Raw genomic sequence first — 25,645 nt, forward strand, 5'->3', positions numbered from 1 at the left:
AAAGAGGTCTGTTTATACGTCCCATCTGAAATGTAAAGATTTGTCGCGGAGAAAGCTGAGTGTATGATGACATTTTCACTACGGCCATTCCCCACTAGTAACGCAAGTACTATCGAAAGCTGTGTGCATATGAGCTCGTTAAAATGGCCTTGAAATGAGCCTGAGAATTTAAGCTAGAGTAGACCATCAATGATAAATAGTTTTATTGTTTTAATTGTGTTAGATTTTAAGATTGTGCCAAGCCTCTTAGGTTGGGGATTATTTATTTTCCCTCATTATCATAATGAAAGATGTAGTAGTGTCCATGAAAGGAGAGATCAGATTTTGGTCACTACTAGGCGAGGTAGGTGGCAAAGCACAGATATGAATGTTGAAAGAACAAAGAAACAAATTTCACAGCTGAAATTTCTCAAAAGTGGTGCATGTTCTTCTTGTTTCTTATTATTCAATTTTAGCCAGTTCAAACATTATCCAAATGACATTCAACAAACCAGTGCAAAAAATCTGCCTGACTATGTCAGGAGCGCTCTATCTCTTAACATTTTTAGTCAATGCTGGATGAGGTCAATTTGACTACCAGAGTTGAGTGTAATTGTAACTTTTGTACGTAATTCTATATAGATACATTTCCTCTTAGGATTAATAATTTTTGTAAATTTTTATTTTTATATCTTCATACATTTTTATTTTTATTTTATTTCCTTTTATTTTATTTATTTGTTTATTCTCCATCTTTATATGTACTGGATTTAGAGTAATTTGGCACATTCACATAGAAACAAGTCTTGTACTCATCTGTGTAATGTGGATAAATAAAATACCTACCTACCTGGCTACCTTATGTTTCTCTTGTAATATTTTGGGTAAGTTTTCAACAAAAAGTAGTTGGCTAAAAAAATGTGAAATAAAAGAAGAAATTTGTCAGCAGCCAGTTTGTGTGGAAAACCTTGGAGAGGACTAATTTTTTGTGCTTTTGAATATTTTACAGGGCTCACCTCATCCACCTCCAAAGGGTGGCTCAAGGTCAGTGATGGGTAACTATAGAACCACAATGTTCAGAAGAGATTTCAACAGATTACAAGCTCAGAGAAATCAGGGTTTTCCTAAAGCACCTGTTCCAGTCACACAAGGAGCAGTGGAATTTGAGCAAGGAAACCCCCAAAAGCCAGAGACAAAGTTAGACCCACAGAATTTGACAACTGCAAATGGTGCTGCCTTTTCAAGTCTAGAGGAAGATGGTGCAGATAACTTACATCTGGATCAGAGAAGTGAACTTTCCAACAGTGAAAGACCAGTTGATCAGGTATTTTTCCTCTTTGGATTCAGAAGCTGGAATTCTGTCCAGTGGGTCAGAAGTGTTCTTAAAACTGTTTGATTTTTTTGTGTATAGTTTTGTAAGTTACAGATGTTTGTGGCTACCCACAGTAGACAATTCTAGGAATATTATCAGAAATTTTACTCAGTCCATTTTTGTGTGGTGAAAATGCTTGACTGGTGGCTTAAAGTAGACAAAGCTGGTTGTACCAATAGAGAATTTACTTGTGCCCATTTTTGGCTGGATTAAAGTGCTTGTGGCTATTTATAATGGACAATTCTAGGTATAACAATAAAGAATTTACCTGTGTCCATTTTTATAAGCTGAAAATGTTTGTGGACAATTCTGGAAGACAGAACTGATAAAGAATTTTACTTGTTAACCTTTCCAGGTATCATCAGTCGGATCCTTTGGTAAGGGTGATGATGAGTCAGACTCTGTGGCTTCAAGTAAAACTGCAAGTAGCAGGCCTTTCTCTCACAAATCTTGGGCTTCATCTGGAAAATTGCACCCTCCTCCATCTAGAAGTTTAAAACCAGACTTCAATAGAAATGAGGCAAATCCTCTTTTACAGGGAATACTAGGTGATGAAGAATTCATCAACTGCCACGTATCAGATGTGATTGTGAAGCTGCGCCAAAGATTAAATATGAGCACAGATCTTGATGCAATTGCCAATGGGGAAGATCCAGATGAGGATGAAAACAATATCAATCGATTATACATCCAAGAAGATGATGGAAAATTTGTATATTGTGTTCCAAAGAACAGAACTTTGAGAGCTGCACGATATAATCCTTATGACTTGGTTTGTGTGACATCACAGGAAGCCCAGTCAAACCCACAGTATTTTACTGTGACTGCTTCAGCTGTTACACTGGTGGGTGAACATTAAAAGCTCATGACCTTATAATTATCAGACTGCTTCCTCGGCCAGAGTTTATCCCCTGTTCCCCGATAGATAAGAACTAAAAATTCAACAAAGCATTGAGTAATTGAGGGCACTAGTTTTGAATTTGGTACAAAAGTCATGTATATCATGGTTTGTACATCTTAAAAAAATTGAATCTGATCTTGTGAAATTCATCATGAGTAACCCATGTGAGTCTTCTCCATTATTAAAATTATTTTCCTCATCACATTCTACTTGAATTCTTAGGCCTTTGGTTGTTGTTGTTGCTTTTTTTTGCCACAACATATTATTCTGACATGTGTGATTTTATTCTACACGAGACCAGTTTTTGTAGTGCACAAATCATACTTACTAAAAATGTATTGATTTAACAAACTGATCTATAATATTACTATCTACTGTTGGGAGTCCTCTTGCACACACAATTCCAAACATCTTCAAGAATTTTCCAGCTTTTTTCATATGGACATTCGTTTCTTAGCAGTATGCAGAAAGTTTGTCACGGTAGACCTAAATAAATGCTGATCCTAATGTGAGTCTCACAGTGGTAGAGCATCTAAAGTACCAACCTGAATAACGTTGTCTTTCACATTTTCATAATGCATTGATGGTCATTACATGTTATTCATTATTTGCTTTTAGATCAGAGAAGGGTTTGATTCTGAACTTACTCCATTAAAGAGGTGGCTTTATGAGAAGAAAATATTTAGTATAATATTTGGTTTTCCAACCTTCACCAAGTTTAGGCAAGTATTGTGGCTCTTCTGCAGAACTCTTCATAAAATAAATGTAAAAAAAAATGTATTTATGATCATTTATGATTTAATACTCACAAGCAAAATAAAACAAAAAAGGAAAGGGAAAGATGACTGTTTCTTTACCACTGAGGAGTATGTTCTATCCTTCTAAGAGACTGTGTTCTGGAAGTTACTTTTGTGAGCTTAGCTGTACATGTGTAAGATTTCATTCTAGAGTATGGTAATACTTACAGTCTATTTGTTGCTAAGGGCTGGGTTGTTCAAAGCAGGGTTAAGATAACCCATAGTTAGTGTGAACTCTGATTTCAGATCTGAAAGCCTTAAAAGAAAATTTAGTATAATTCTTTTTGTCAACAATCTGGTGATTGGATGCTCCATATAGAGAAAATGATCCCAAAAAGGCTATTGATCAAACAAAGGAGTAAAGAAACCCATATTAAAATTTAACCCTGGGTTAGCGCTAATCAGCCTTTGAACAACTGGGCCAAAGTCTTTACTTGAATGAAGTGGTATTATTCAGAGTTTCCTTGAAATGATTAGGAGTATTAATTACTACTCCCCCCTGGGTGGGATGTCAGTTCATTTCAAGGTTACCCTCCAGCATTTTATTAGGTTTCATTAATATTCCTGGTGGAAGAGAGGCACTGTGAAGTTAAAGTGTTTTTCCTGAGAACACAACACAATGACTGGGCTAGGTCTTGAACCTGGCTCTCTACTAGTTAGCGCACTTAGCATTAGGCCACTGTGTCTCTGATGGATTTGTTGCTAACCTCTCTTTTAATTTTCCTCAAAAATAAACATTTCACTCATAATCATAAGGTGCTTCATTCAAATATGAATTTTAATTTTTTAAACCACTAGATCGTATCATTATTCTCATCATGTGCTTCACAATAAAAACTAAAGGTGTTTCATCATTTTGCAGATTGTGGAAAGGTTATACATGTTGGAGGAACAATGTCAGATTTCAGAAAAATTGCAGCAGTAGGTTAGTTTATATTTTGCCTCTTTATCCCAGCCAATTTCCTGCTTACCACAAACTTTCATTACTGCTAGTGCTATGGGGTCATGAATTTTCAGTGACATCATTATTCTCTAGAACTAAAAGCTCTTTAACCCTATAACCCCTGAGAGTGAATAGCATCTAATTTCTCCTTGCAATATCACCCTTAAATCACACACGTAGGTCACAAGAAAATGTGATTGAGAACAGAATAGAGAATAATTATGCATACTGATGTTAGGGCATAAAGGATTAAACTGTCTAAAGATGTTTATTTGCTGTAAACTGTTTCAAATTTAACCTTTTAATCCCTAAGAGTGAGTAGCATCTAACATCTCCCTACAACATCAACCCTGAAATCAGGCCCACACATATGGGGCAAGATTAGCCAGGAAATGCGCAGTAAGACCAGTCTTCAGGCGTTCAGGAAAGGGGTGCATGCTCTTAATGTACTTGGCTTGCTGGACGGTATGTATGGCTGCTGTGCGTGCTCATCTTAGATTGGTGGATACGCATAGTGGCTTCTGCTGTCTGGCTGCCTTGTGTATTGGGGGTGTGCTCCACTATCTTCTAATTATTTAATTTGTCTAATTTAAATTATCTAGACTGTTTAACTTTTTGAATTTTATATTCATGTTTCGACTGCTGCTTATATGTTTGCCCTATATTGTCTGTTTGCTTGTTTGTTCTATTTGATTGTAAAAATTTTATATATTGATGTCATTTTGTATATTGATGATATTTTAAGACTATATTTTTTAATGTTTTTACATATACTTACATTGTATTCATTTTATTTTTTATAGTGTCCACAATTAGCTTTTAGCTAAATACCTTGACACTTTAATAAAGTTTATGTATGTATGTATGTATATATGTAAAGTATGTATCAAACATTCATGTAATGAGAACAAAGGAAATAGTTACCAACTAGAGAAGCTCTGCATTATGAAACAAATTCTTCTCATCAGTACTTTTGGAAATGTATAGAGAACAGTATGGAGAATATGCACACTGATGTTAGGGTGTAAAGGTAAATTAAAGTAAATGATTTCTTTCATTTTTCAGATCTGAGGTTGTCAGTTCACTTTTTTTGGCAACAAAAGCCTCACAACAAGCCATACTCCTTGTAAGAACTCTCTGTGAGAAAGCCTGCAGCAGTATAACAGGAGTGGGAGAAGGAGAGAATGGAATTTGTCTCCTACACATTGATCCTCAAACGACCTTTACTCTGAAGGAATTTGTGGATGTGCAGACAAGACAAGCGCAAGAGGCCATGGAAAAGCTAACTGTCTTGAGGGTAAAAGTACTGGAAATTGTCAAAGAGGCCTGCGAGGTAGGAAAATCACAGGAATGTGAGAAGCAATATAAACTTAGTTCTGACAAGCTTCAGGTGACCTTGCAGCTGAGTTTGTTCAAAGGGGTAGTACCTGGATGGTGGGCCAAGGCTGGATACAGAGTGAATAAATGTGGGCTGGATCATTGTGTTGTGTTTCTGAGGAAGAGGATGAGGAATAGGCTTTACTCTCCCAATGCTTCTCTCCACCCTGGAGTTAAAATGGGTGCCAGTGAACTGTCATGGAAACATTATGAGATGGAGGGGGACAACCTTTGGTGGACTGGTATCCTATCCAGGGGGGTGTAGCAGTACTCCCAGACCTTCCTTTCACAAATCTTGGGTTTCCTCTGGAAAATCGCATCCTCTTCCACTTGGGAATCTAAAACCAGACTTCATTGTGATTAGTCCATAGGGAATACTAAGTGATGAGGAATGCTGCAGAAACCATTTTTGTTTGCCTTAACCCAAGTAAGCTCTGGGAGTGTGGGCTACCTGACTGATATAGAGACTTGACAAACCATTCATGGCAGTGTTAGAGCATAGACTTTGTTAGAGCATTAACCCCTTACACCCTAACATCAGCATGCATCTTCTCCATACTAGTCTCTATACATTTCCCAAGATGCTGGTGAGGAGAATTTGTTTACCAATCAAGAGCTTCTTTAGTTGGTGATCATTAGATTTTAGAAACTACAGAACCCAGTGACAGGCACTCAATGACTTTTTTAAAAGCACAATTTTATTATTGTTTTATTCGCAGAAAATTACAGAAGAAGAAGGACTAACAGAATGGGTTCACCCAGAAAGGAAAAGGGAACAAAAGAAGAAAAAAAAGGAAGACAACCCTGAAGGCAAGAAAAAGAAAGGTAATGAGAAAGAAAAAGTCAGAGCTTTAGGAACTGTTTTTTCTTTATCTCAGTCATTAACCCTTTAGCTCCCAAGATCTGATTGTTAATTCTCCCTTCTTACTGCTACACATTTCCTTGTAAATTAGTTACAGGAATTTGGTGTCAGATCAAGATAAAAATTTCTACCGATAAGTTTGAATATTCTCATTACCTGTTTGCTGGATAATGTAAGGATATGAAGGGAGGAGGTTCATGTTGATTGCATCTGGGAGTTTAGGAATTGTGACACTGAACGAGTTTTGGGATCCTCAAAAGCATTGGTAACTTTACCTTTGTTGCTCTTTTGTATTTCAGGCAAGGTTAGGTATGGACCTTCTTTCACTCAGATGTCTCAATGGAGAGGAGTCCTCCATCGTTTGACTTGTTTCATCAGAATGATTGACTTTCTGGTGATGGAGCTCTTAAGGAGGCTTGTACTAACTGCATTGAGGACATTCTTAGCACAAGTTAAAGCTGCATCTATGCTGGGTAGGTACTTACATGTAAATAGGTTCAGTAGGGTGAAAGTAGTCTTGAAAAGGACTGTTGTCACTTGTGGTGAATGACATTTTGAAAAACTTTATGAGGAGTTAATATCATCAAAGTCAAGTGACGTGTATCTGAAAGTCAAAGTCAAGTGACATGTATCTGATGATGACTTCTGCAAAGGTTCTTAAATCTGCAGTGATTGTAATTACTATCAACAACAGTCCTTGACATGAATGCTCTGACTGGGATGAGCAGACTATGTGATATGGTCTGTCTCCAAAGAAAACATCCTCAATTTGGCTTTGCCACCAAGATGAGGAGCAGAATATTAATACAGTAATTTTACAATTGTGTGGCTTTTCCCTATCAGGCCTGTGACATGGAGAGGAGATAAATTGTAATTGTAATATATAATGATAAACTTACAACCTATACAGCAGTTATTGCAACCCTCTGTGTACTTTTCATTCTGAAAGAGAGAAACAAATATTCAAATGAACAAGAAGTGCTTGAAAGTCTTAACTGGCAGGAGGCAGACCAGTTGGTGGCTGAGAGCAAATCCAGTGTATAACAGGGTAGAGGAGTTGAATCCAGGACACCAGGGTTCAAGTCTAGTGTCCTAATCACTTGGCCACGCCATAATGGAGGGGGAAGTTTCACTTAAGCAAGTGGTTTTAGACGTGTCATCTCTGAAGTGATTTTAGTGACCTCATCACCTGCAGCACCCTGAAGGCCTTTGTTATTCTATGTGGCTCGGTGTGGTCCAAAATTTGTCTTGAAACAGTTCATTATGTAATGTTTTGATAATAGCTACAATCTTGTAAATGGAAATTTCAAACTTTGCAAAATTTATTGCTGCAGTGTATTTCGTGGTTGACAATGGACCTTTTTAAAAGGACACTCACACTTTTCTGTGCAAGTCTCAAAGTAGACAAAAATTGATGTAGGAAGACGCATGCAGGTAGAAGTTTTAAGAGCTTTATTCTGACTTTTTTGCCATGGACCAAAGTCAATAGCAGTTGTGTGCATTGTTTTCAATACCACATAGGATCTATTGTGCACCTGAGTCTTATGGAACCCACCCTTGAAAATGAGGAGAAGAAAAACAGTGTGAAACTTGGCGCAGATGACGAGGAAGATAAAAAAGCTGTTCCACTTCTGCTTGTGGAGCTGGTTTTGAATGTCCCTCCCACTGAGGAAGGAGGAGGTATGCTTGCAATAACGTAAAAACCATGATCGTAATATTTTAAACTTTTACATCAGTATGCATATTCTCCATACTGTTCTCTATACATTTCCTAAGGTGCTGACAAGGAGAGTTTATTGAATGATCAAGAGCTTCTTTAATTGGTGATCATTTCCTTTATTCTCATGACCTTAATGTTTGAATTAGGGGTGATATTGAAAGGAGAAATTAGATGCTGGTCAATCATAGGGATCAAATGGTCAGTATCCATGTTCTCCATGCCCTTCTCTATACATTTCCTATGGTTCTGATGAGGAGAATTTGTTTGAAAATCAGGAGCTTCTTGAATGTGATCATTTATCTTATTCTCTTGACCTTTATATTTGATTCAAGGGTGTTGTTGTAAGGAGAAAATAGATGCAAGTCACTTTAAGGGATCAAAGGGATGAGGGTCTAGAAAATTGAACACCGAACATAGTACTGTAGCTTGAAATGGTGGGCGCGCGAAAAATGGCGCTCGCGAAATAAGCGGAGAAACGCGACTGGTGCATCTGTGTGCTTGTCATTTTTTCCCGCTCTCTTTTTCCTTGTCTCTATTACTGAGAGCCACGCACTAGTTGCAGACACAACTCCATGGTGTTGTACACAATATATAGACTGAATCACCGATGCAAATGCGTATACTTTGGTTTTCAGTTGACAGAAAGACTGTCACATTTGATGTTCAATCTGCCCAAAGATCACGGACAGGAGGGAAATCCACACCTTACACTGGTGATGGAACATCATTTGCTGATGACACCATGACTGTCACATCCGGAAAAGATCCTTCGATTATGTCAACTGGCACTCAAACCTCTATGACGTCAAAGTCTTTTGTTTCTCTCAGACCAACAGAACAGGTAAATAAAGCCACAAACGTGACATGAGTTTGTTCCGGAAACCCAGGGGAAATTAATGTTTGTACAAGTTAGCGCGAAGTTGGGTGAAGTTAACGAAGATTCGATCAACAGAGGTGGACTTTTAAGAATGCGCCTTTAACTATTAGGACGAGTTCAGCTTTGACCAAGAGATTTCTTCGGCCTTCGAAACTCAAGGTTTCAGCGAATCGCTTCAAAATTCATTAGGCTTTATCGCACTTTTTATGAGCAAAACAGTTAGCACAGCTATTGTTCAGCCCTTCCCTGATTTAAACTAACGGGTCGGTATGTCTTTTTATTTTTTAAAGATCTCTCCTCATTGGCAGTTAATTGGCAGTTAATTTTCTTGAGTCCCCCATTTATACTCTGTTAGCGACAACTGTCCCCCCCCCCCTAAAAACCATGTGATCCCCCTAAAAAAAATCCTCCACACCTTCCCCCCCTCCCAATAATGACCTGGTTCCCAGGACTCCCAGGTGTTAAATTTCACGCAACATTACGAATTACTCTCGTATAAAATAATTCTTCTCAGGAATTTGAGACTGCTCTCCTCGACATTATATGTGGCTTTGAACAAACTGCAGCTTCATTCAAAAGTTTGGTCCATGATCCACAATTGTCGGTCTATGTCAATCCACCAGCAAGTGACGTAGTGTATGCTTTATCACGTGATGTGTATGAAGAGGAGAAGGCGAAGAAGATTCCATGGCCAGATTCAGAGCTGTTGTTTGGCCAAGATCCTGATTATCAGAATGACGTTGGCCAAATATTTCATCAGATCAAGGATGAAGTGGATAACGTACTCAGTTTTTCAAAGGTGATACTCCATGGGAATGCGGATAGGGAGAGCTGCGAGCGTAATTTTTAACTTGCTAATCGCGGATTGAATGCAGCGTTCAAATGTTAGGCATGCGCGCGGGGGTCAATTCTGGCCAGCCGTGCGCGCAATTTCCCGCGCGCAACTTTTTCAAAGGAAAACCGAAGAAATCACCACTGTCACGTAAAAAATTGCATGAAAGTTGAATGTTCAAAGGAAGCAAAAGTTGAGAAAAGGACGACTTGAGACTTTTCGAACTCAAAGCTTATTTTTTAATTACGCTCATCTCATTGATTTGCCATTTTGGTTTAGTTTGGGATGCGCTTTAATGTGCTAGTAGTACTCATTAAGAAGGAAAGATTATATGATAACACCGCTTGACAGTTAAACGCTGGCTCAACCTAAGAAAGTCCTATATCATCGAAAATAGATGAGTTTTAAAAACTGCTCTTGTACGGTTAAATCCAGCTTCGCGCATAATGTTCTTCAGATCAGTGTGTTAAAGCAAAACATGAACCCAAAAAAGACCTAACCTTGTCAATTTTTTTTTGTATTTGTTGCTTATCAGAAATATAAGAGATTTTGCGTCATGGTGGACAAGTCGCGGAGGGTGGATGTCGATGGCTCCCTCAAAGAAAGGGAGTGGAACAATGAGGAGTTCTATGCTGTTCTCAATCAGCACACGGAAGAGGTTAGACAGTTCGTCTAAAATAATTTCGAGAATAAAGTAGATTGTTCTAGGCAGGCAGTTTGTGAAGAATATTAGAAAAATTAAGAAAAAAAAAAACGGGGGAAGTAAGGACAGCGTCGTTCCGCCTCAGACCCTTGCGAATTTGTTGCTTGCCTTCAGACTCTGGTCGTTCGAAGGTTGGATAAAACTATCCACTGGATGGATCGCTACCCGGTGGATCTTGCAATAAGTTTTGTTCTCATAAACCTGAACGTTTGATTCAGCAGTGTTACTGTAGGATAAATAAGATGTTAGTCGCTCCTAGGGGCGAGACTAAACAACATATGCGAGGGACAACAAAGCCGTGGACGTATCTCAGTCTGTCGTTGCAATTCTAACAAGATTTCTGGAATGTAACGGATTTTGAACGTGTGCTATCGATTTTGTTTTTATTATTTCAGGTTCTTGAGATGTCCAAGATGGTGTTGCACAAAAGAGTTGGACTGTTTCATGTGGAAATAACTGGCTTTCAAAGCGACTGTCTTCCTTACCCTCAGAAGGTTCTTGAAGCAGTGGCTTGCCACCTTCCTGTCATTGCGGCCAAACGAAATGATGTCCTGCTGAATGTTATCAAGGTGCGGTGTTTTTTTTCTCTGCAGTCTTATTTAAGGAACGCACTGTAAAAGTAACCTTTATACAACTCAGACGAGAAACAATTGCAGACTACAGCTCTCTTTTCTTTTTCCTTAGCACGCTTCAAGGAAGCTCGATAAAATGCCAGAGACTGTAGAAGCCTTTGTGGAACACCTTATCTTCTTGTCGCGAATGGCCAATGAGATCTCCTCTTTAGAGCATGAATATCACATCGTAACACGCATGTACAGCATCGCACGGAACTTTGAGATGACGATATCAGCGGAAGAGCTTGCTCTGTATCAGATGCTCATGCCGAGTTTTCAACATTTGAAGGTAATGTCCAGTTTGATTACAAATCTACATCAATTGTAATTTCGCGGAGCGGGGATGGCGCATCGGTGGAAGTATTCGCCTCTTACGGCTGTGGCCTACGTTCGATTCGCGGACTTAGCGTCACATTTGGGTTGAGTTTTTAGTTGGTTCTCGTCCTCGCTCCAAAAGGTTTTTCTCCGGTCCTCCAGTTTTCCTCTCTCCACGAAAAACCAACTTTCCAAATTTCAATTCGACCTGGAAACAGCAGGCAAGAAAAGCCATCTACTGGAATGTCCACTGCTAAATTTCCTCTATTATTTTGATAGCCAAATAGAGGTAAGCGTCTTGATTTGTAGAGATACTTATTTTCTCTTCATTCAATTTCTGATTCTTTAAATATCGTTCTTGTAGTCAACCATCATGTACTGTGAGGCAAAAAAGGATGAAAACATCCAGAGATACACTAGAGCTCTTGATGAACTGATCAACACCGTTCGACGTGAACTGGTTGTCATTAAAAACAAGGTCTGTTCTCCTGTCTTACTGGATGCTGACAATATTCCTCAAGTCGTCACAGAAAAGTTGAAACTTTTGAAAGAAGACCTGACTAACTTGTCAACCAAGGCTCGTAACTATGCCACATATCAGGAACGTTTTGGAAGTTCTATGTCGTCTTCTCTACAGAAGAAGGCTCTGACCGGGTAAGTTTTGTTCTTTCTACATTTTGACCGGTGTAAAAGATGTACTTTATCATGGAAATACACTGTGAAGGGAAGGACCATTTAACATCCGCTTGCGCGCGGTAGTACGCACTTACAACAGCGGTGTTAAGAAAAGCATCGTTTGAAAAATGAACGTAAATTTACCGTGTGATTTTCACGAGTGGCTTGACGTGTGTTTATTGTCCTAAATGGCGTCAGATTACCTCTTAACCTTTTACACCCTAACCGAAGTATTCATTTTCTCCATACTGGTCTCTACACATTTCCCAAGGTGCCGACAAGGAGAATTTGTTTAACAATCAAGAGCTTCGTCGGCTGGTGATCATTTTCTCTATTCTTCTGACCTTAATGTTTGATTGAGTGGTGATACTTTAAGGAGAAATTAGATGCTGGTCAGTCTTAAGGATCTATGGATTAAACAGAAAATGTTAAAGTGCTGTAGACAAAAGTTTGTTAACGGGGTTTCGTTCTGAGACTATAAGTGACGACTCTCTAAAAGAAAGACAAAGCGAAGTTTTGGCCCTTTGTGTTAACGCACCCTGCCTTCATTGCCACCAGGGGTGATAACTTTTTCTCTTTTCGTGTCTTTTTTAGGGGAGCCATGACCACCATGACAGGCCACTCAAGTCCCCAGGCCACTTCTCTGCAGTCTGAGGTGATAGAAGTTGAGAAGGACTTGACTTTAAGGTGCCTTTTATGGGAGTCCTTGCAGGAGTGGCAGGGATTGGTCGACCAGTGGGAGGCCACACCATTTGAGACCCTGAAGATCGACGAAGTACAGCATGACGTCACAAGGTTTATACAGACTGTGTTCTTACTGGAAAAAGGTAGAACGACTAGAACTCTCTTTGGGCTTCATTTTTGGTTGTTTTTCTAAGGTTTGGAAGAATTCTCAAAAGATATATTATTTGTGGAAAGGCCTGGCTAGAAAATTGAAATGTGTTATCGGCTGAACGCTTTCTAGTGAGTGTTTTAGAGCCATAATCACAGTAGCCAATCAGAGCAGAGAGAAATTTCCCAAGGGCATAACTAAAACGCATGGTTGAAACACGCAACCGGCGTCAAGCGCGGGAAAACGCTTCCCACCCGGTTGTGATTGGCTGTAGTTCTGCATTTGGTTGGTTAAGAAGGCTCTCTGGACCAATCATAGATCGAAGTTACGGGGATCAATGCAATCCAGGATTACTTTCGACACCATGTAAAACAGCTCTGAAGTATTAACCCTTAACACCCTAACATCAGTATGCATATTCTCCACACCGTTCTCTATATGTTTCCTAAGGTGCTCATAAGGAGAATTTGTTCAACAATCAAGAGCTTCTTTAGTTGGTGATCATTTCCTTTATTCTCATGACCTTAATGTTTGATTAAGGGCTGATTTCGTAAGGAGAAATTTGATGCTAATCACTCAGGGATTAAAGGGTTAAGTGCGATAGAACTCCTTTGAAGTTCTTTTAAATGTACTTCCAATCACAGGTCTTCCACCAAACAAAGTTGTACCGAGATTGAAACAAAAGGTGGTGAGCTTTAAACAAGGCATGCCAGTAATTACAAGTCTCAGAAATCCTGCGCTGAGAACCAGACACTGGGAAGCTATCCAAAATGTTATTGGAACACGTATCGTTCGTGACAAATATTTCACTTTAGGACACCTACTACAACTCAAGGTAACTGTTTGTCATACACCTAGAGTATCATAAGTTATTCTCAACACTGACAGATAATGGGCTCACCGAGTTACTCTTAAAGTACACCGTAAAAAACAGTGAAAATTGAATGGATTTTAGAGCGCCTGTTGTTTGACAGTAGAAAAACTAAAATAAAAGTTATCTCAACGACCAATCAGAAGGGAAAAAATTTAAAAGACAAACTACCTAAAGCTTGGGCAAACGCGGGCAACCAAGTTGTGATTGGTAGTAGTTTTGCATCTGATTGGTTGAGAAAGTGGCGCGTGTTTTTTAGACCAATCACAGAGCGGAGTAAATGAAAACCAATGCAATTTCTGATTACTTTCGCCACGCGATTGAAATTTGCTCTCTTGATCAATAAAAACGTGGTTGGTTATTACTTTCAGGTGTTTCAACACAGGGAGAAGATTTCAGACATATCTTCGCAGGCAAGTAACGAAGCAACGCTGGAACAAATGCTGCAAAAGGTAAACAGGACTGTTAACATGTAATAATAATTAATAATTCATTAATAATTAATAGTGGGACTAAGTGGAGTCCAATTCGGTCTGTAATCATACAAGAGATTAACAAAATCGGACGAACTCGAAGCGGGAGTCCGATTTGTCTATCATGAGTATGATTACAAACAGAATAGGACGACACGAAGTCCTGTAAACGATTCATCATAACCATTACAATTTCCGAAAAAAAAATCTAGAACAAATATCTCTACTGGAGACAATGTCTAAAGTTTAAAGTTTCGGCATTTTGGAAATTTCCCACTTTCTTCCAGGATAAATGGTTGTTGCTATGGTTATTGTGATCAATTCTGTGATTGGTGGATTTAGCTGAGTGGACTTAGCATGATTGCTTTAAATGTCCGACTACAGGTGTCCGATTACAGCCAAATGTCCGATTACACTGTCCGATATAAAGCAGTTAGTGCACCAATCACATTTGAGGAAATTGTAATGGTTATGATTATCGGTAATCATGGATGCTTTTTTTTTTTGGTTTTCAGTTAAGGCAGGATTAGTTACTGTTATACGGATAGAAACTCACCAGGAAATGAGTACGATTCAAAATGGCAAGCTAGAATACGAACAAATTTCAGTGTATGAAAGCTTATGAAGGGGAGGTGTTATCTTCTTTAGCGGTTGTTTGATTACAGTGTTCGTAACTGCCTCTCTTCCAGGTGATGGACTATTGGAACCACACAGACTTCCAGCTGTCTGCCCACATAAGCCGTGACATTGCTATTATCACAGGTGCTGATGATATTATAACAGCTGTAGAAGAGAGCCAGGTCACGCTTTCTAACATCAGAGGGTCACGTTTTGTCACGCCAATCAAGGTATTGTAAGGTTGATAAAATGTTAACCAGTTACGCTAAATAATCATTTAAACCCAAACAGTGAGTAGCATCAAAATTTCTCCCTATAATATCACTCCTGAATCACACGTTAAGGTCATGAAAATAAAGGAAATGATCTCCATTGAAAGAAGCTCTTGATTAGTGTACAAATTCTCCTTTTCAGCACCTTAGGAAATGTATAAAGAGCAGTATGGAGAATATGCATACTGATATTAGGATGTAAAGGAATAAGGAACGATTCATTTAGTACGACTGTCAAAAGGCCGACGAGAAGTCTATAGAGCGCTTATTCAACCAGTCATGCAGCTCCTAACCCTTTACACCTTAGCATCAGTATGTATATTCTTCATACTATGCTCCGCTCATTTTCTAAGGCGCAGGCAAGGAGAATTTGTTTAACAATCAATGGCTTATTTAGTTAGTGATCATTTCCTTTCTTCTCGTGAACTAATGTTTCGTTCAGGGGTGACATTGTAAAGAGAAATTAGGTGCTGGTCACTCCAAGGGTTCAGGAATTTCTTGTGGCTCCAGAATGAACCTGAACATTGTTGTTAAAGGATGAATGTGTTACTTGTGTCTTTTTTTAAATATTCGTAGGCTTTGGTTGAAGAATGGGACAGAAAATTGAAACTGTTTGCCAGCACATTGGATGAATGGCTTCTCTGTCAGCGGAACTGGCTCTATCTAGAGACAATCTTTTCCGCGGCTGACATTCAAAGGTGGGAAAATTGTCTTCTAGACCGCTTTTCGATTTTTGCGAAAGCGGAAGAATGCATTTCGACATACCGTAACTTTCAACTACAATGTGATCAAAGAGGTGAAGGGGAAGGACATTTTTGAAAAAAAAATAGATTAATGTTTTGGTTTGAAAGACAAAAACATTTTTGAAGTAAAACCAATTTGCTAAGTCATAGTCCAAATGCTTTTTTATTTTGACAGGCAACTGCCAAATGAAGCCCGCCTGTTTGCCCAAGTAGACAAATCATGGAAAGACATTATGAGAAGAACTATTGATAAACCGAATGCTTTGAGGGCTTCAACAGCTGCAGGTAACAATCATTGTTAAAAAAAGACAAAAAGACACTTTTGATCCCATGTTAGATTGGCCAGGGGGCTTTTTTTCAGGACTGGTCATGCCTAAACGATGTACGGATCGTTACACCAGGAAGGAGCGTTGCATGACGATTCAAATAATACCATGGATGAGAAGTGTCACGACACTTAAGCCATTGTGCATGTGATGATGATATTCTGTTCATATTTTGTGAATGAGAAATTTTTGGAAATTTACTGGCCTCTTGGTAGTCGGGTTGCATCATGGACTATGACTACGAAATTTTGCTTTTTTGAGAGAGGTTGGTAGGATATGGAATAGAATTGAATCGAAGTACATGTACGGTTTGCGGGCAAGAGAGCGGGATCGAAGATCAGAAGCAGGAATCCTCATACTCAAATTTCACAAGAACACGACCCATTCCACCCTAATTAAAACGACAAAATAACAAATCATAACTTCCCACTCAATATAAAAGCTATCATGTGACTAATCATGTGATAGTCTTAACTTGCGTTTGTACATTTGCATTTTGGCCACTGTTAGGTGTATTGGAGGTATTGCAAGCAAGTAACTCTCACTTAGAGAAAATTCACAGATGTTTAGAGGTGAGTCTCCATCGTAGATTGAATAAAAACATTATAACTCTTGAATAATCCATCGGTGAGAATACCGGTGATATTCTTACAGATAGTTATGTCGCCGAGGCTTCACTCGGTATGGTTTCAGAACGGTGTAGGAGGCAAAAATATCAACAGTGAAAACTCGTCAGATGTTGTGATGGCCCTTGAATCTTTTCACCCTCAGGAATGGCCAACAATTCACATTGGATAGTAATCAGAAGTTCGAAATGACTCAAGTAGGGATTCTTTTATTCGACACCAAATTACCAGGTTTATAATCATAAGACATGTATGGCAAACCGAGTGGAGAGAATTTAGATTTAGTCCTTGGAGGTTGAAGCGTTGTAAAAGACGACTTCTTTTTTGTTATTTTTACGAATTGGGAGCTTAGTCGTCTCCCATAAGAGCTCTTGAGACTTTCGTGTGCTTTAAAGATGTTTCGCTGTATTTGTGTTTATTATTTGTACGTAATGTTTCTGGTTTTTTTTTTAATGTTAAGGACTACCTTGAAACAAAGAGACTGGTGTTTGCGAGGTTTTACTTCCTTAGCAATGAAGACTTGCTTGACATTTTGGCCAATTGCAAGAACCCCAATGCTGTTCAGGTGTGTAAACCATCATATACATAAACAAATCCTTTGTTTTCCCCAGGAACCGAACAAGGGTTTTCAGTAAGAATCAGAGTAGGTGATAAAAATTTAGGAATGAGCTTTGGGGGGTGGGGGGTGGTCAGGGAGTTCTCCAAGTGATAATTTTAAAAGTTTTGACCCTCTTAACCCTTTTACTCCCTAACATCAGTATGCATATTCTCCATACTACTCCCCAGACATTTCCCAGGGTTCTTACAGGGAGAATCTGTTGAACAATCAAGAGCTTCCCAGTTTAGTTGTTGATCATCTCCTTTATTCTCATGACCTTAATGTTTGATTCAGAGGTGATTTTGTAAGGAGAAATTAGATGTTAGTCACTCTTAGGGGTTAAAGGAGTAAACATATTCTTCGTATCCTTTAAATTGAAGTATGTCGACGTGCCGTAAAATCTTGGGTAATGTCTCAATCAAATTGTAGATGGAAAACGTAAGATATATACAAGAATTTTGACGGCTGCCAGATGCTTTTAAAAAAAACCTACCTAATTTTGTTCTCTTTTTGCCTTTTTCTTTCTACAACAGCCTCACCTGAGGAAGTGTTTTGGGAGCATTTATCAGCTGGGCATTGTTCGTCAAGTACACTCGCCAGCGCAGATCCAGAACATGACTTCAGAGGAAGGGGAAAGTGTATTACTGCCTAAGTAAGAAAACAAACCCTCTCAGTTTACATCGAGCTTGTTCTAAGGCGTTGCACTGATCAGGCAAACCTTGTTCTAGGGAAAAACCTTGAGAACGAGTTTTTAATATTGACTTTTTTGTTTATTTAATTTCTTGGGGAATTAACAATTTGGATTGGCCTTAATCTGTTAGATCCACTGTTCCTGGCTTGCGTTCAAACACATCGAACTCAATCTTCTGTAATCACAAGTTAATGACTTTACTAAAATGGTGTGTCCGGTTGTTCTTGTCTGCCTATCGTCTTTTGACCTCAGCCTTCTCTTTTCCTCCAATAGAACTTTAAGAGCGAGAGGAAACGTGGAGTCATGGCTGTACAATGTCGAGCTTGCTATGTATGAGACTGTCAAAATGTAAGTATCCTTTTTAGTAGCGTGATGCTCAGTCAGTCTCCCATTTATGTTTGTGTTCCAGAGGTTCAAGGTCAGTTCTTAAATCGATGAATGAAGGGAATGAGTTTCTAAAGTAACTGTGGTGCTGCGTCAATGAGGGAGTACAACAGGGTAATTTGCTATTATCAGCTGAGTTGGCCACCGTGAAGAGTTTCAAAGCTGATGTTTCGAGTGTTAGCCCTTCGTTATTCGCTCTGATGTGGCCAATTTACGTTATCAGCTCAGGTGATAATACCAAATAACCACATTTCTCAGATCGTTTTTTTTTTAACTGAATTACTTCAACGTTTGTTTTCTGTTTACACGACAGGCACTTAAAAAAGTGTTTAGTGGATTATGGTACAAGAGAGTATTCTGCGTGGGTTTTGGCTCATCCGGGACAAGCAATACTGACTGTTGTAAGTGATAAACTTAAAACACAAGGGAATGTTATTATTTTCCAAGTTTTCCTCCTTTTAGTTGCTTCGACTTGAAATTCAGGGGCGTTAAAGTTCAACACAATATTAAAAATACTAAATGTTCTTTCGCCTTATTGCAAGTTTGTCTCTCTACCACCTTTGCGAGTTTGCCACCTGTAATAAAACAACTCCACCCCGCCTTTACCAGTTCCCCCCAAGTCTTTCAACTCGTTTCGCACCAGTAGAACGTGTTATATCAACATTGATCAACATGCACTCTCGTCCTGAAAGTTTTATCGGTAATCTCTTTCTGAATTTTCAGTATTTCCCTCTCGAATTTTCCTTCACAATTGGCGGGTTGATGGATAAACTTTTCAACGCATGAATTAAATAAATGTTTGCGCATTTTTAATCTCTTTAAGTATCAAATTAAATCGGTAAATGTCAAATTCTGTTCTCATTCTAGTCTCAAATTGTCTTTAATCGTGACGTACTGACGTGTTTCCGTACAACAAGACCCAAAGAAGCTCTCCAGAACAAGAGAGAAAAACTAGTCTCAGTCCTCCACAGTCTATCACAGATGGTAACGTCATCACTAGTTCCTCATAAGCACCAAACACTCGAGGCCCTGTTAACAATTGAAGTGCATGCCCGTGATGTCCTGGACTCCATGATTACTAATCAGGTCTATCAGATGGAGGATTTTCAGTGGACCAGGTAGCGGCACAAATATTTGTTACAATCCGTCAAAAAGTAGTTGACACAGAACTCGCTATCTTTTCCGTGGTAGATAAGGAGTAAAGTAAATAGCACTTGCCCTTTTCTGTCATTAATGAAATTTTCAACTGAGCGACGACAGTAATCCGGGAATTCTTTGTTTTCCGCTTTCGCTCTGTGATTGGTCCAGAAAACTCACCCACTCTCTCAACCAATCAAATGCAAAAGTAAAACCAATCGTGGCTTGGTCGCCCGCATTTTCCCGCACTTTAGGTAGTTTGGTCGGTTTTTCTTTAAGTTCTCATTTTTTTTTCAGGGTATTTTCCTTTCCTCTGACTGGCTTTTGTGATTACTGTGGTTTTGGTTTTTACGACACGCAATCGAAAGGCGCTCTATTCAATTAAAACATGATTCAGTCGAGTGGTTAAATTTTGAACGACTAGTAGACGTACTCCCAAACAAACTAGATCATTCACGCTCGATTTCTATGCGTGAATTGTCGCCCCCAGGATTCTATCCACATACACGATGGTTTGGGAAAAAAGAAGGCTGATGCTTAATCAAAGTTTCTTATTATCACGCCATAAAGACCGAAATTGTCTTCGGAAAGGTTTTCAACGGCAAATTCTCTCTTAATGCTCTCCATCTGGCAATGACTCTTAAAATACCTTGGTACTTAGAGCTCTAATACCACTCCCCTATTTGCCCACTGAAGTAGAAGTAACTCTCTAACAGGCAGGAATGCTCTTATTTTGTAGGCAACTGCGTTACGAGTGGAATGACGAGCGGCAAGCCTGTATGGTCCGTCACAGTAATGCAGTGTTTGAATATGGGTATGAATATCTCGGCTGTTCTCGGCGGCTGGTCATTACCCCACTGACTGACAGATGTTATCTGACACTGACTGGAGCACTCAATCTTCATCTTAATGGTGCTCCTGCCGGACCGGCGGGAACTGGTAAAACAGAGACTGTTAAGGATCTTGCCAAGGTATTTACTAAAAAGTACTTACTTTTCATAAAGAATACTGATGTATTGTCATGTAACGAGCGCGGGGCAAGTAATATATGTATAGCAAATGTTTCGTCTCATTCCCGTCATAGGACGAAAAAAAACACCTTTCCACAATCATTATCAGCTCAAAATTTCCATGCTTTTCGACATTGCTAATCCTTTCAGAATTAAGGACGCTTGTCTTATGGAGCAAATAATGGGTGAACTTTCGTAGAGTTCTCCAAAGCCCAATGGGAGAGAATTGGGGCACGAACTCCAAAGGTCGTCTTAGGTTTGATTCCTCATGGGGACTTAGGTTTTTATACTTTGTCCCATTCTGTCCCCTTTGCTCTTGTGCGTAATGGCGAATGATTTCTCCTGAAAAACTGTCTTTCAAGTGAACTGACACACTTATGTTATGTTTGGTTTTCAGGCCATGGGAAAGCAGTGTCTTGTGTTCAACTGTTCTGAAGGACTTGACTATAAGGTAACCAGATATTCAGTGTTCTAATGAGGATTATCTCTCAGTGACTACTTGTTCAAATGACGTGCTCTGCAATTTGCTGTCGTTTGTCTTGAAAAGAATTGCAACTAGCCGTAAAGATTGTTTCAATAAATGTCATCCTAATTCGACGAGGGAAGACGTATTTATTTTGTTGCTCTCTTAAGACACGTGTAGATGAGACTCAGAGGATTTCTGGGAATAAGGAAATAGGGAAAAGGAATACTTGCACTCCAAAGTCGTTCTTTTACTGAAAAATAATCCGCAATCGTAATTGTGACACCGTTAAAGTTTTATTTAGCGTAATTTTTATCTTTATGTTCCGCGTCAGTAAGTGTGACACTTTGTCTAACTGCCTGTTAGGACTCTAAAAAAACCTGATTCTCTAGGCACACTGGATAATGGGAGGTTACGCACAAACGTTTATGAGACGCGGACGGCAGTAGGAAGTTAAAAGTTCTCATTCTTGCTGCTGATTACGCCTTTTCAATCAGCACAGTTTGGTTTAAAATGCTTCAACGACGACCTTACGGTCAATACATTGGCGTCAAAACGCTCCAGGAGTAGTTTAAAAACGTTTCTACTTAAGTTCTCTATTATGAACTTGAAAACGGCGAGGCTAATGATACACTTTTTGTGATAAAAATAGAACTGACATTGACATATTTTATGTTGAACTTGAAAGGGTTTCACCTCATGACTGTATTTTTTTGTGTTTGTTTGTGTACTAGATGATGGGCAAGTTTTTCTCTGGTTTAGCTCAGTCTGGATCGTGGTTCTGTTTTGATGAATTCAATCGTATCGATGTAGAAGTGTTGTCAGTCATCGCTCAACAGCTTCACACTATTAAAACAGCTAAAGATAATAACGTTACCAGGTGAGGCAGGTCAAATTAACAGAACACGGTCGTCAAACTTCTGCACATTGTAGAGGCTAGCGGGTTTGCTTTCAGGGTGTCAAAACCAAGTTTTCCTAGAAACAACCACAGAAGTAGAAATTTTCTGGTGAAGTTCATAACAAAATGGTGAATCATGATGAAATTAAATAAGCTTTTTGTACCAATAGTCTCGAGTTTTCCTTTTCCCAACGCTTTGTTTTGCAGATTTCAATGTTTTTACTAATTTGGCATGAGAGCGGTTATTTCTTATGTTTTCCTTTGTAATTTTGCACAGGAAATTGGTGGGCCAAAATTGATCCTCTGGCGCATTCCCGACGTTTGACCACTATATTAAAAAGCAGTCGTTTTTGTTAAAAGTGCTAGCATAAGTTTCATTTTAACTTACGGAAGCGAAGTTTAGATTTTTACCATCGTGGGTTATTATCTAACTTGCCGTTCCGTTTTTCTATCTACCGCTGGACAGGTGCACTGCATATGACATCAAATGGCTCCGCCATGATTTTACCCGCTATAGCGTTTGAAGACGTGCTTTGATTCGAATAAGGTCTTTGATTGATTCTCAACCCCTTGTGTCACATAGGGAACGGCCAGATTTAAAGTTTGCTGTGACACAGTGTGCTGTGACTTTAGAGCACAGTGAGGATGCAAATTTATAGGATGTGAACTGAAAAATAAGGACTTTCTGTTTCAGCAGTAATTTGCTTTATTTCGTTATTAAACGCATTTTTTTAATCCAAATTATAGCGGTGAGGCCTGTCACCTTTTCTCTTTTCTAAACTAACATGTGAACTGGTTTGTTTTACAGGTTTCTGTTTGAGGGACGGGATATAAAGCTGAATACAAATTGTGGAATGTTTATCACAATGAACCCAGGGTAAGCAAGAGAGCATATTCCAATTTAGTGCGGTAAAACGTCAACCAAAGGAACCGCAACAGTGAATAAACAGAAACAAAAGGTAAAAACAAACAAAGTACTTAAAGCGTGGGAAAACGCAGACGACCAAGTCGTGTTTTGCATCTCATTGGTTGAGAAAGAGGGGCGAGTTTCCAGGATCAATCACAGAGCGAATCGAAGCAAAACCAATGCAGTGCCCGATTACCGACTCTCAATTGAAATTGCTCACTCAATAAGGGTTTTACTTAATGATTTGAAGCTGATCGTAAAGGATCTCGTAAATTGAACTAATTCTGGAACCTGAAATAATTCGAATTGTTTCTTTGTTTTCAGATATGCGGGTAGAGTCGAGCTGCCAGACAATTTGAAATCTTTATTCCGTCCAGTTGCTATGATGGTACCCGACTATGCGTTAATCGCCGAAATAATCCTGTTTTCTGAAGGATTCACTGCCGCTGCGTTGTTATCGGGAAAAGTTGTGAATCTTTATCAACTAGCAAGCAAGCAGCTTTCTCAACAGGTAACAAAGCTCTAAGGCGATTAACGTTATCCCGATAGTGGACAAATGTAACTTTTATGCCGGTTTTTTATTTTGTTCTATGTACTACGAAAGTAGACAATAGCTTTCATGTGAGTGATTTCAAACTAGGACTCGGACGAACTAACTAACGCTCGAAATATCAGCTTGAGAAACCCTTTGCGGTGGCCAATTTCCATTCTAAACTCAGCTAATTAAACCAAATCATCTTGTTATACACCAAATGCCTCGTGCAATATAATGAATAGCACTACGTGGAATTGCTACTTAGTGGCTTTCCTTTGACTGTTTATTCGCCTTTGTTTCTTGAGATACTTCAATGTAAGAGCTATTTCTCATCTCGTAGGATCACTATGACTTTGGGTTACGAGCGATAAAATCAGTTCTACTAATGGCTGGACAGCGCAGAAGGGCTGCAAGGTAATTAGCATCCTTAACAACGCATTTCGATCAAGTGTCGTTAAATTAACGCTGAAATAATTTCATCAGCCAATCAGGGCAAAATGTGATATCCCAAGGAACCAATGAGAACTCAAAGTCAAAACAAGCAAACTGCCTAAAGCGCGGGAAAACGCGGGTGACCAAGCCGAGATTGGTTTTAGCTTTGAATCTGATTGGTCGAGAAAGGAGCGCTGGTTTATTGGACCAATCACAGAGCGAAGGAAAGCAAAACCAGAGCAAAACTACACTTATTTTAATTCTCCGATGGTTTCATCAATTTCGTCACCAGTTCGCTTGACGGTGCATGAAAAATAAAAGTAGAATTTATCAATCGATCATTGCTAGGAGAGAAAGTGATAGCGTATAGCTATTCCAGACAGGCTCAACTCTAGTGTGGTAAATCTTAAACTTCGAGAGAGAAACAAGTTGAGACTCTGGCTGATTCGATTCATAATACTTCTCTATTCTCTTTCAGTCTTAACATGGCGTCTGAGACATTGGAAGAAGAAGAATCACACCTGATTATTAACGCAGTGAAGGACGCCAATATTCCCAAGTTTGTCGCAGAGGATGTTCCATTGTTTAAGAGCATCTTGGCAGACTTGTTTCCTGGTTTAGATCCACCAGTTCCGGACAACAAGTTGCTGAAGGTGATAATAGAATACTGAGTATATGCCATAAAGTTCCCAAGTTAACCCTTTACAACGTAACATTAGTATACATATTCTCCACACTGTTCTCTAGACATTTACTAAGGTGCTGACAAGGAGAATTTGTCTAACAATCAAGAGCTTCTTTAGTTGGTGATCATTTACTTAATTCTTGTGACCCTAATATATGATTCAGTAGTGAAATTGTAATGAGAAACTAGATGCTAATCATTTGAGGGGTCAAAGGGTTAAATGGATTGATCGCAAACTGTTGTCATCGTCTGTACCCAGCCTTGTTCTCTTCTGATTTATGTATAGTTCGTTCTGCTTTTCAAACTTAGCATAGTGTATTTAGTTGATTTTTTCCCCTACATAGTCGATTCTGTTCGTCCAAATCATAGTTTTCAATAAAAGTCGATTACCGGTGGTCGACGCCGCCAATAAGACCTCTTTCGCCTTCGCCAAGGCTCTCGTGTTTGGGTTCCGCTACACGGCCGTTTTCGGGCTCAGCCCCTATGCAAAAAGTTACTGTGAACCTTGCGGAAAAGTTGCCTCATTGAAGTGTCCTTTAGCTCTGTCAAGTTTCTCTATATTTTCAAGCGAAACTAGTACTCATTTGTGTGGTGGACACAATCTAGAGTAAGCACCGAAGGGAGGGTATTATTGTTTTAAAGTTTTGAACAAGTTTTCTTACGCGCACGTTTCTCCTCCTCATTTAAATGTGATCTGTGTTATGGTTAGACAACACCTTTTGGATTTCTTATTTCAGAAAGCTGCTAAGGCCGCCCTAGGCGAGTTGTCTATTCAGTATTGGCCCTCGCAGATCGACAAGGTGATTCAGTTGAACAGCACATTACAAGTGCGGCATGGTGTGATGTTGGTTGGACCAGCTGGTGGCGGAAAAACCACCACGCGTCAGATCCTGAAGCGCGCGCTGGTCGTATTGCCGAGCATTCAAGCGCGGGAACAGCTGGAAATGAAAGGGACTGGGGACTACCCTGAAGAGACTGGATCGTCAAAGACAGCCCAATCTCACGCGGTATGAGAATTTGCACGTTTTATTTTCGTTATGGGTCAGTTTTATCGTTTATACCCAGCAGTGACCGTAAAAAGGAATTTTTTTTCCGTACAATGTTGATATACTTTTAAGCGGGGAGTGAATGAGATGCAGATCTAGATGAGCCGTTTGGTTCGATGACTCATTCAACT

General features: G+C 39.3%; 1 protein-coding gene across 1 annotated transcript in view; it reads left to right on the plus strand.

The window, feature by feature from the left end:
- LOC113676072 (dynein axonemal heavy chain 6) overlaps positions 1-25,645 on the plus strand; it is a 49,667-nt gene that overhangs the window by 711 nt on the left and 23,311 nt on the right. The window contains exons 2-35 of the mRNA XM_089193431.1: positions 989-1,303; positions 1,707-2,195; positions 2,871-2,974; positions 3,912-3,974; positions 5,058-5,325; positions 6,089-6,194; positions 6,531-6,704; positions 7,753-7,911; positions 8,587-8,792; positions 9,343-9,627; positions 10,196-10,318; positions 10,759-10,932; positions 11,048-11,266; positions 11,657-11,946; positions 12,562-12,794; positions 13,444-13,634; positions 14,042-14,122; positions 14,833-14,991; positions 15,610-15,731; positions 15,952-16,061; positions 16,613-16,674; positions 17,189-17,293; positions 17,860-17,978; positions 18,291-18,365; positions 18,715-18,802; positions 19,269-19,519; positions 20,278-20,509; positions 20,946-20,999; positions 21,746-21,891; positions 22,718-22,786; positions 23,141-23,327; positions 23,692-23,765; positions 24,262-24,436; positions 25,206-25,475. Of these exons, the coding sequence (XP_089049557.1) occupies positions 989-1,303; positions 1,707-2,195; positions 2,871-2,974; positions 3,912-3,974; positions 5,058-5,325; positions 6,089-6,194; positions 6,531-6,704; positions 7,753-7,911; positions 8,587-8,792; positions 9,343-9,627; positions 10,196-10,318; positions 10,759-10,932; positions 11,048-11,266; positions 11,657-11,946; positions 12,562-12,794; positions 13,444-13,634; positions 14,042-14,122; positions 14,833-14,991; positions 15,610-15,731; positions 15,952-16,061; positions 16,613-16,674; positions 17,189-17,293; positions 17,860-17,978; positions 18,291-18,365; positions 18,715-18,802; positions 19,269-19,519; positions 20,278-20,509; positions 20,946-20,999; positions 21,746-21,891; positions 22,718-22,786; positions 23,141-23,327; positions 23,692-23,765; positions 24,262-24,436; positions 25,206-25,475 (5,778 nt within the window). The remainder of the gene's footprint in view (positions 1-988; positions 1,304-1,706; positions 2,196-2,870; positions 2,975-3,911; positions 3,975-5,057; positions 5,326-6,088; positions 6,195-6,530; positions 6,705-7,752; positions 7,912-8,586; positions 8,793-9,342; positions 9,628-10,195; positions 10,319-10,758; positions 10,933-11,047; positions 11,267-11,656; positions 11,947-12,561; positions 12,795-13,443; positions 13,635-14,041; positions 14,123-14,832; positions 14,992-15,609; positions 15,732-15,951; positions 16,062-16,612; positions 16,675-17,188; positions 17,294-17,859; positions 17,979-18,290; positions 18,366-18,714; positions 18,803-19,268; positions 19,520-20,277; positions 20,510-20,945; positions 21,000-21,745; positions 21,892-22,717; positions 22,787-23,140; positions 23,328-23,691; positions 23,766-24,261; positions 24,437-25,205; positions 25,476-25,645) is intronic.

The sequence above is a fragment of the Pocillopora damicornis genome, chromosome 14, assembly GCF_964200805.1.
Source record: "Pocillopora damicornis chromosome 14, jaPocDami1.2, whole genome shotgun sequence".
In the NCBI taxonomy this organism is placed as follows: Eukaryota; Metazoa; Cnidaria; class Anthozoa; order Scleractinia; family Pocilloporidae; genus Pocillopora; species Pocillopora damicornis.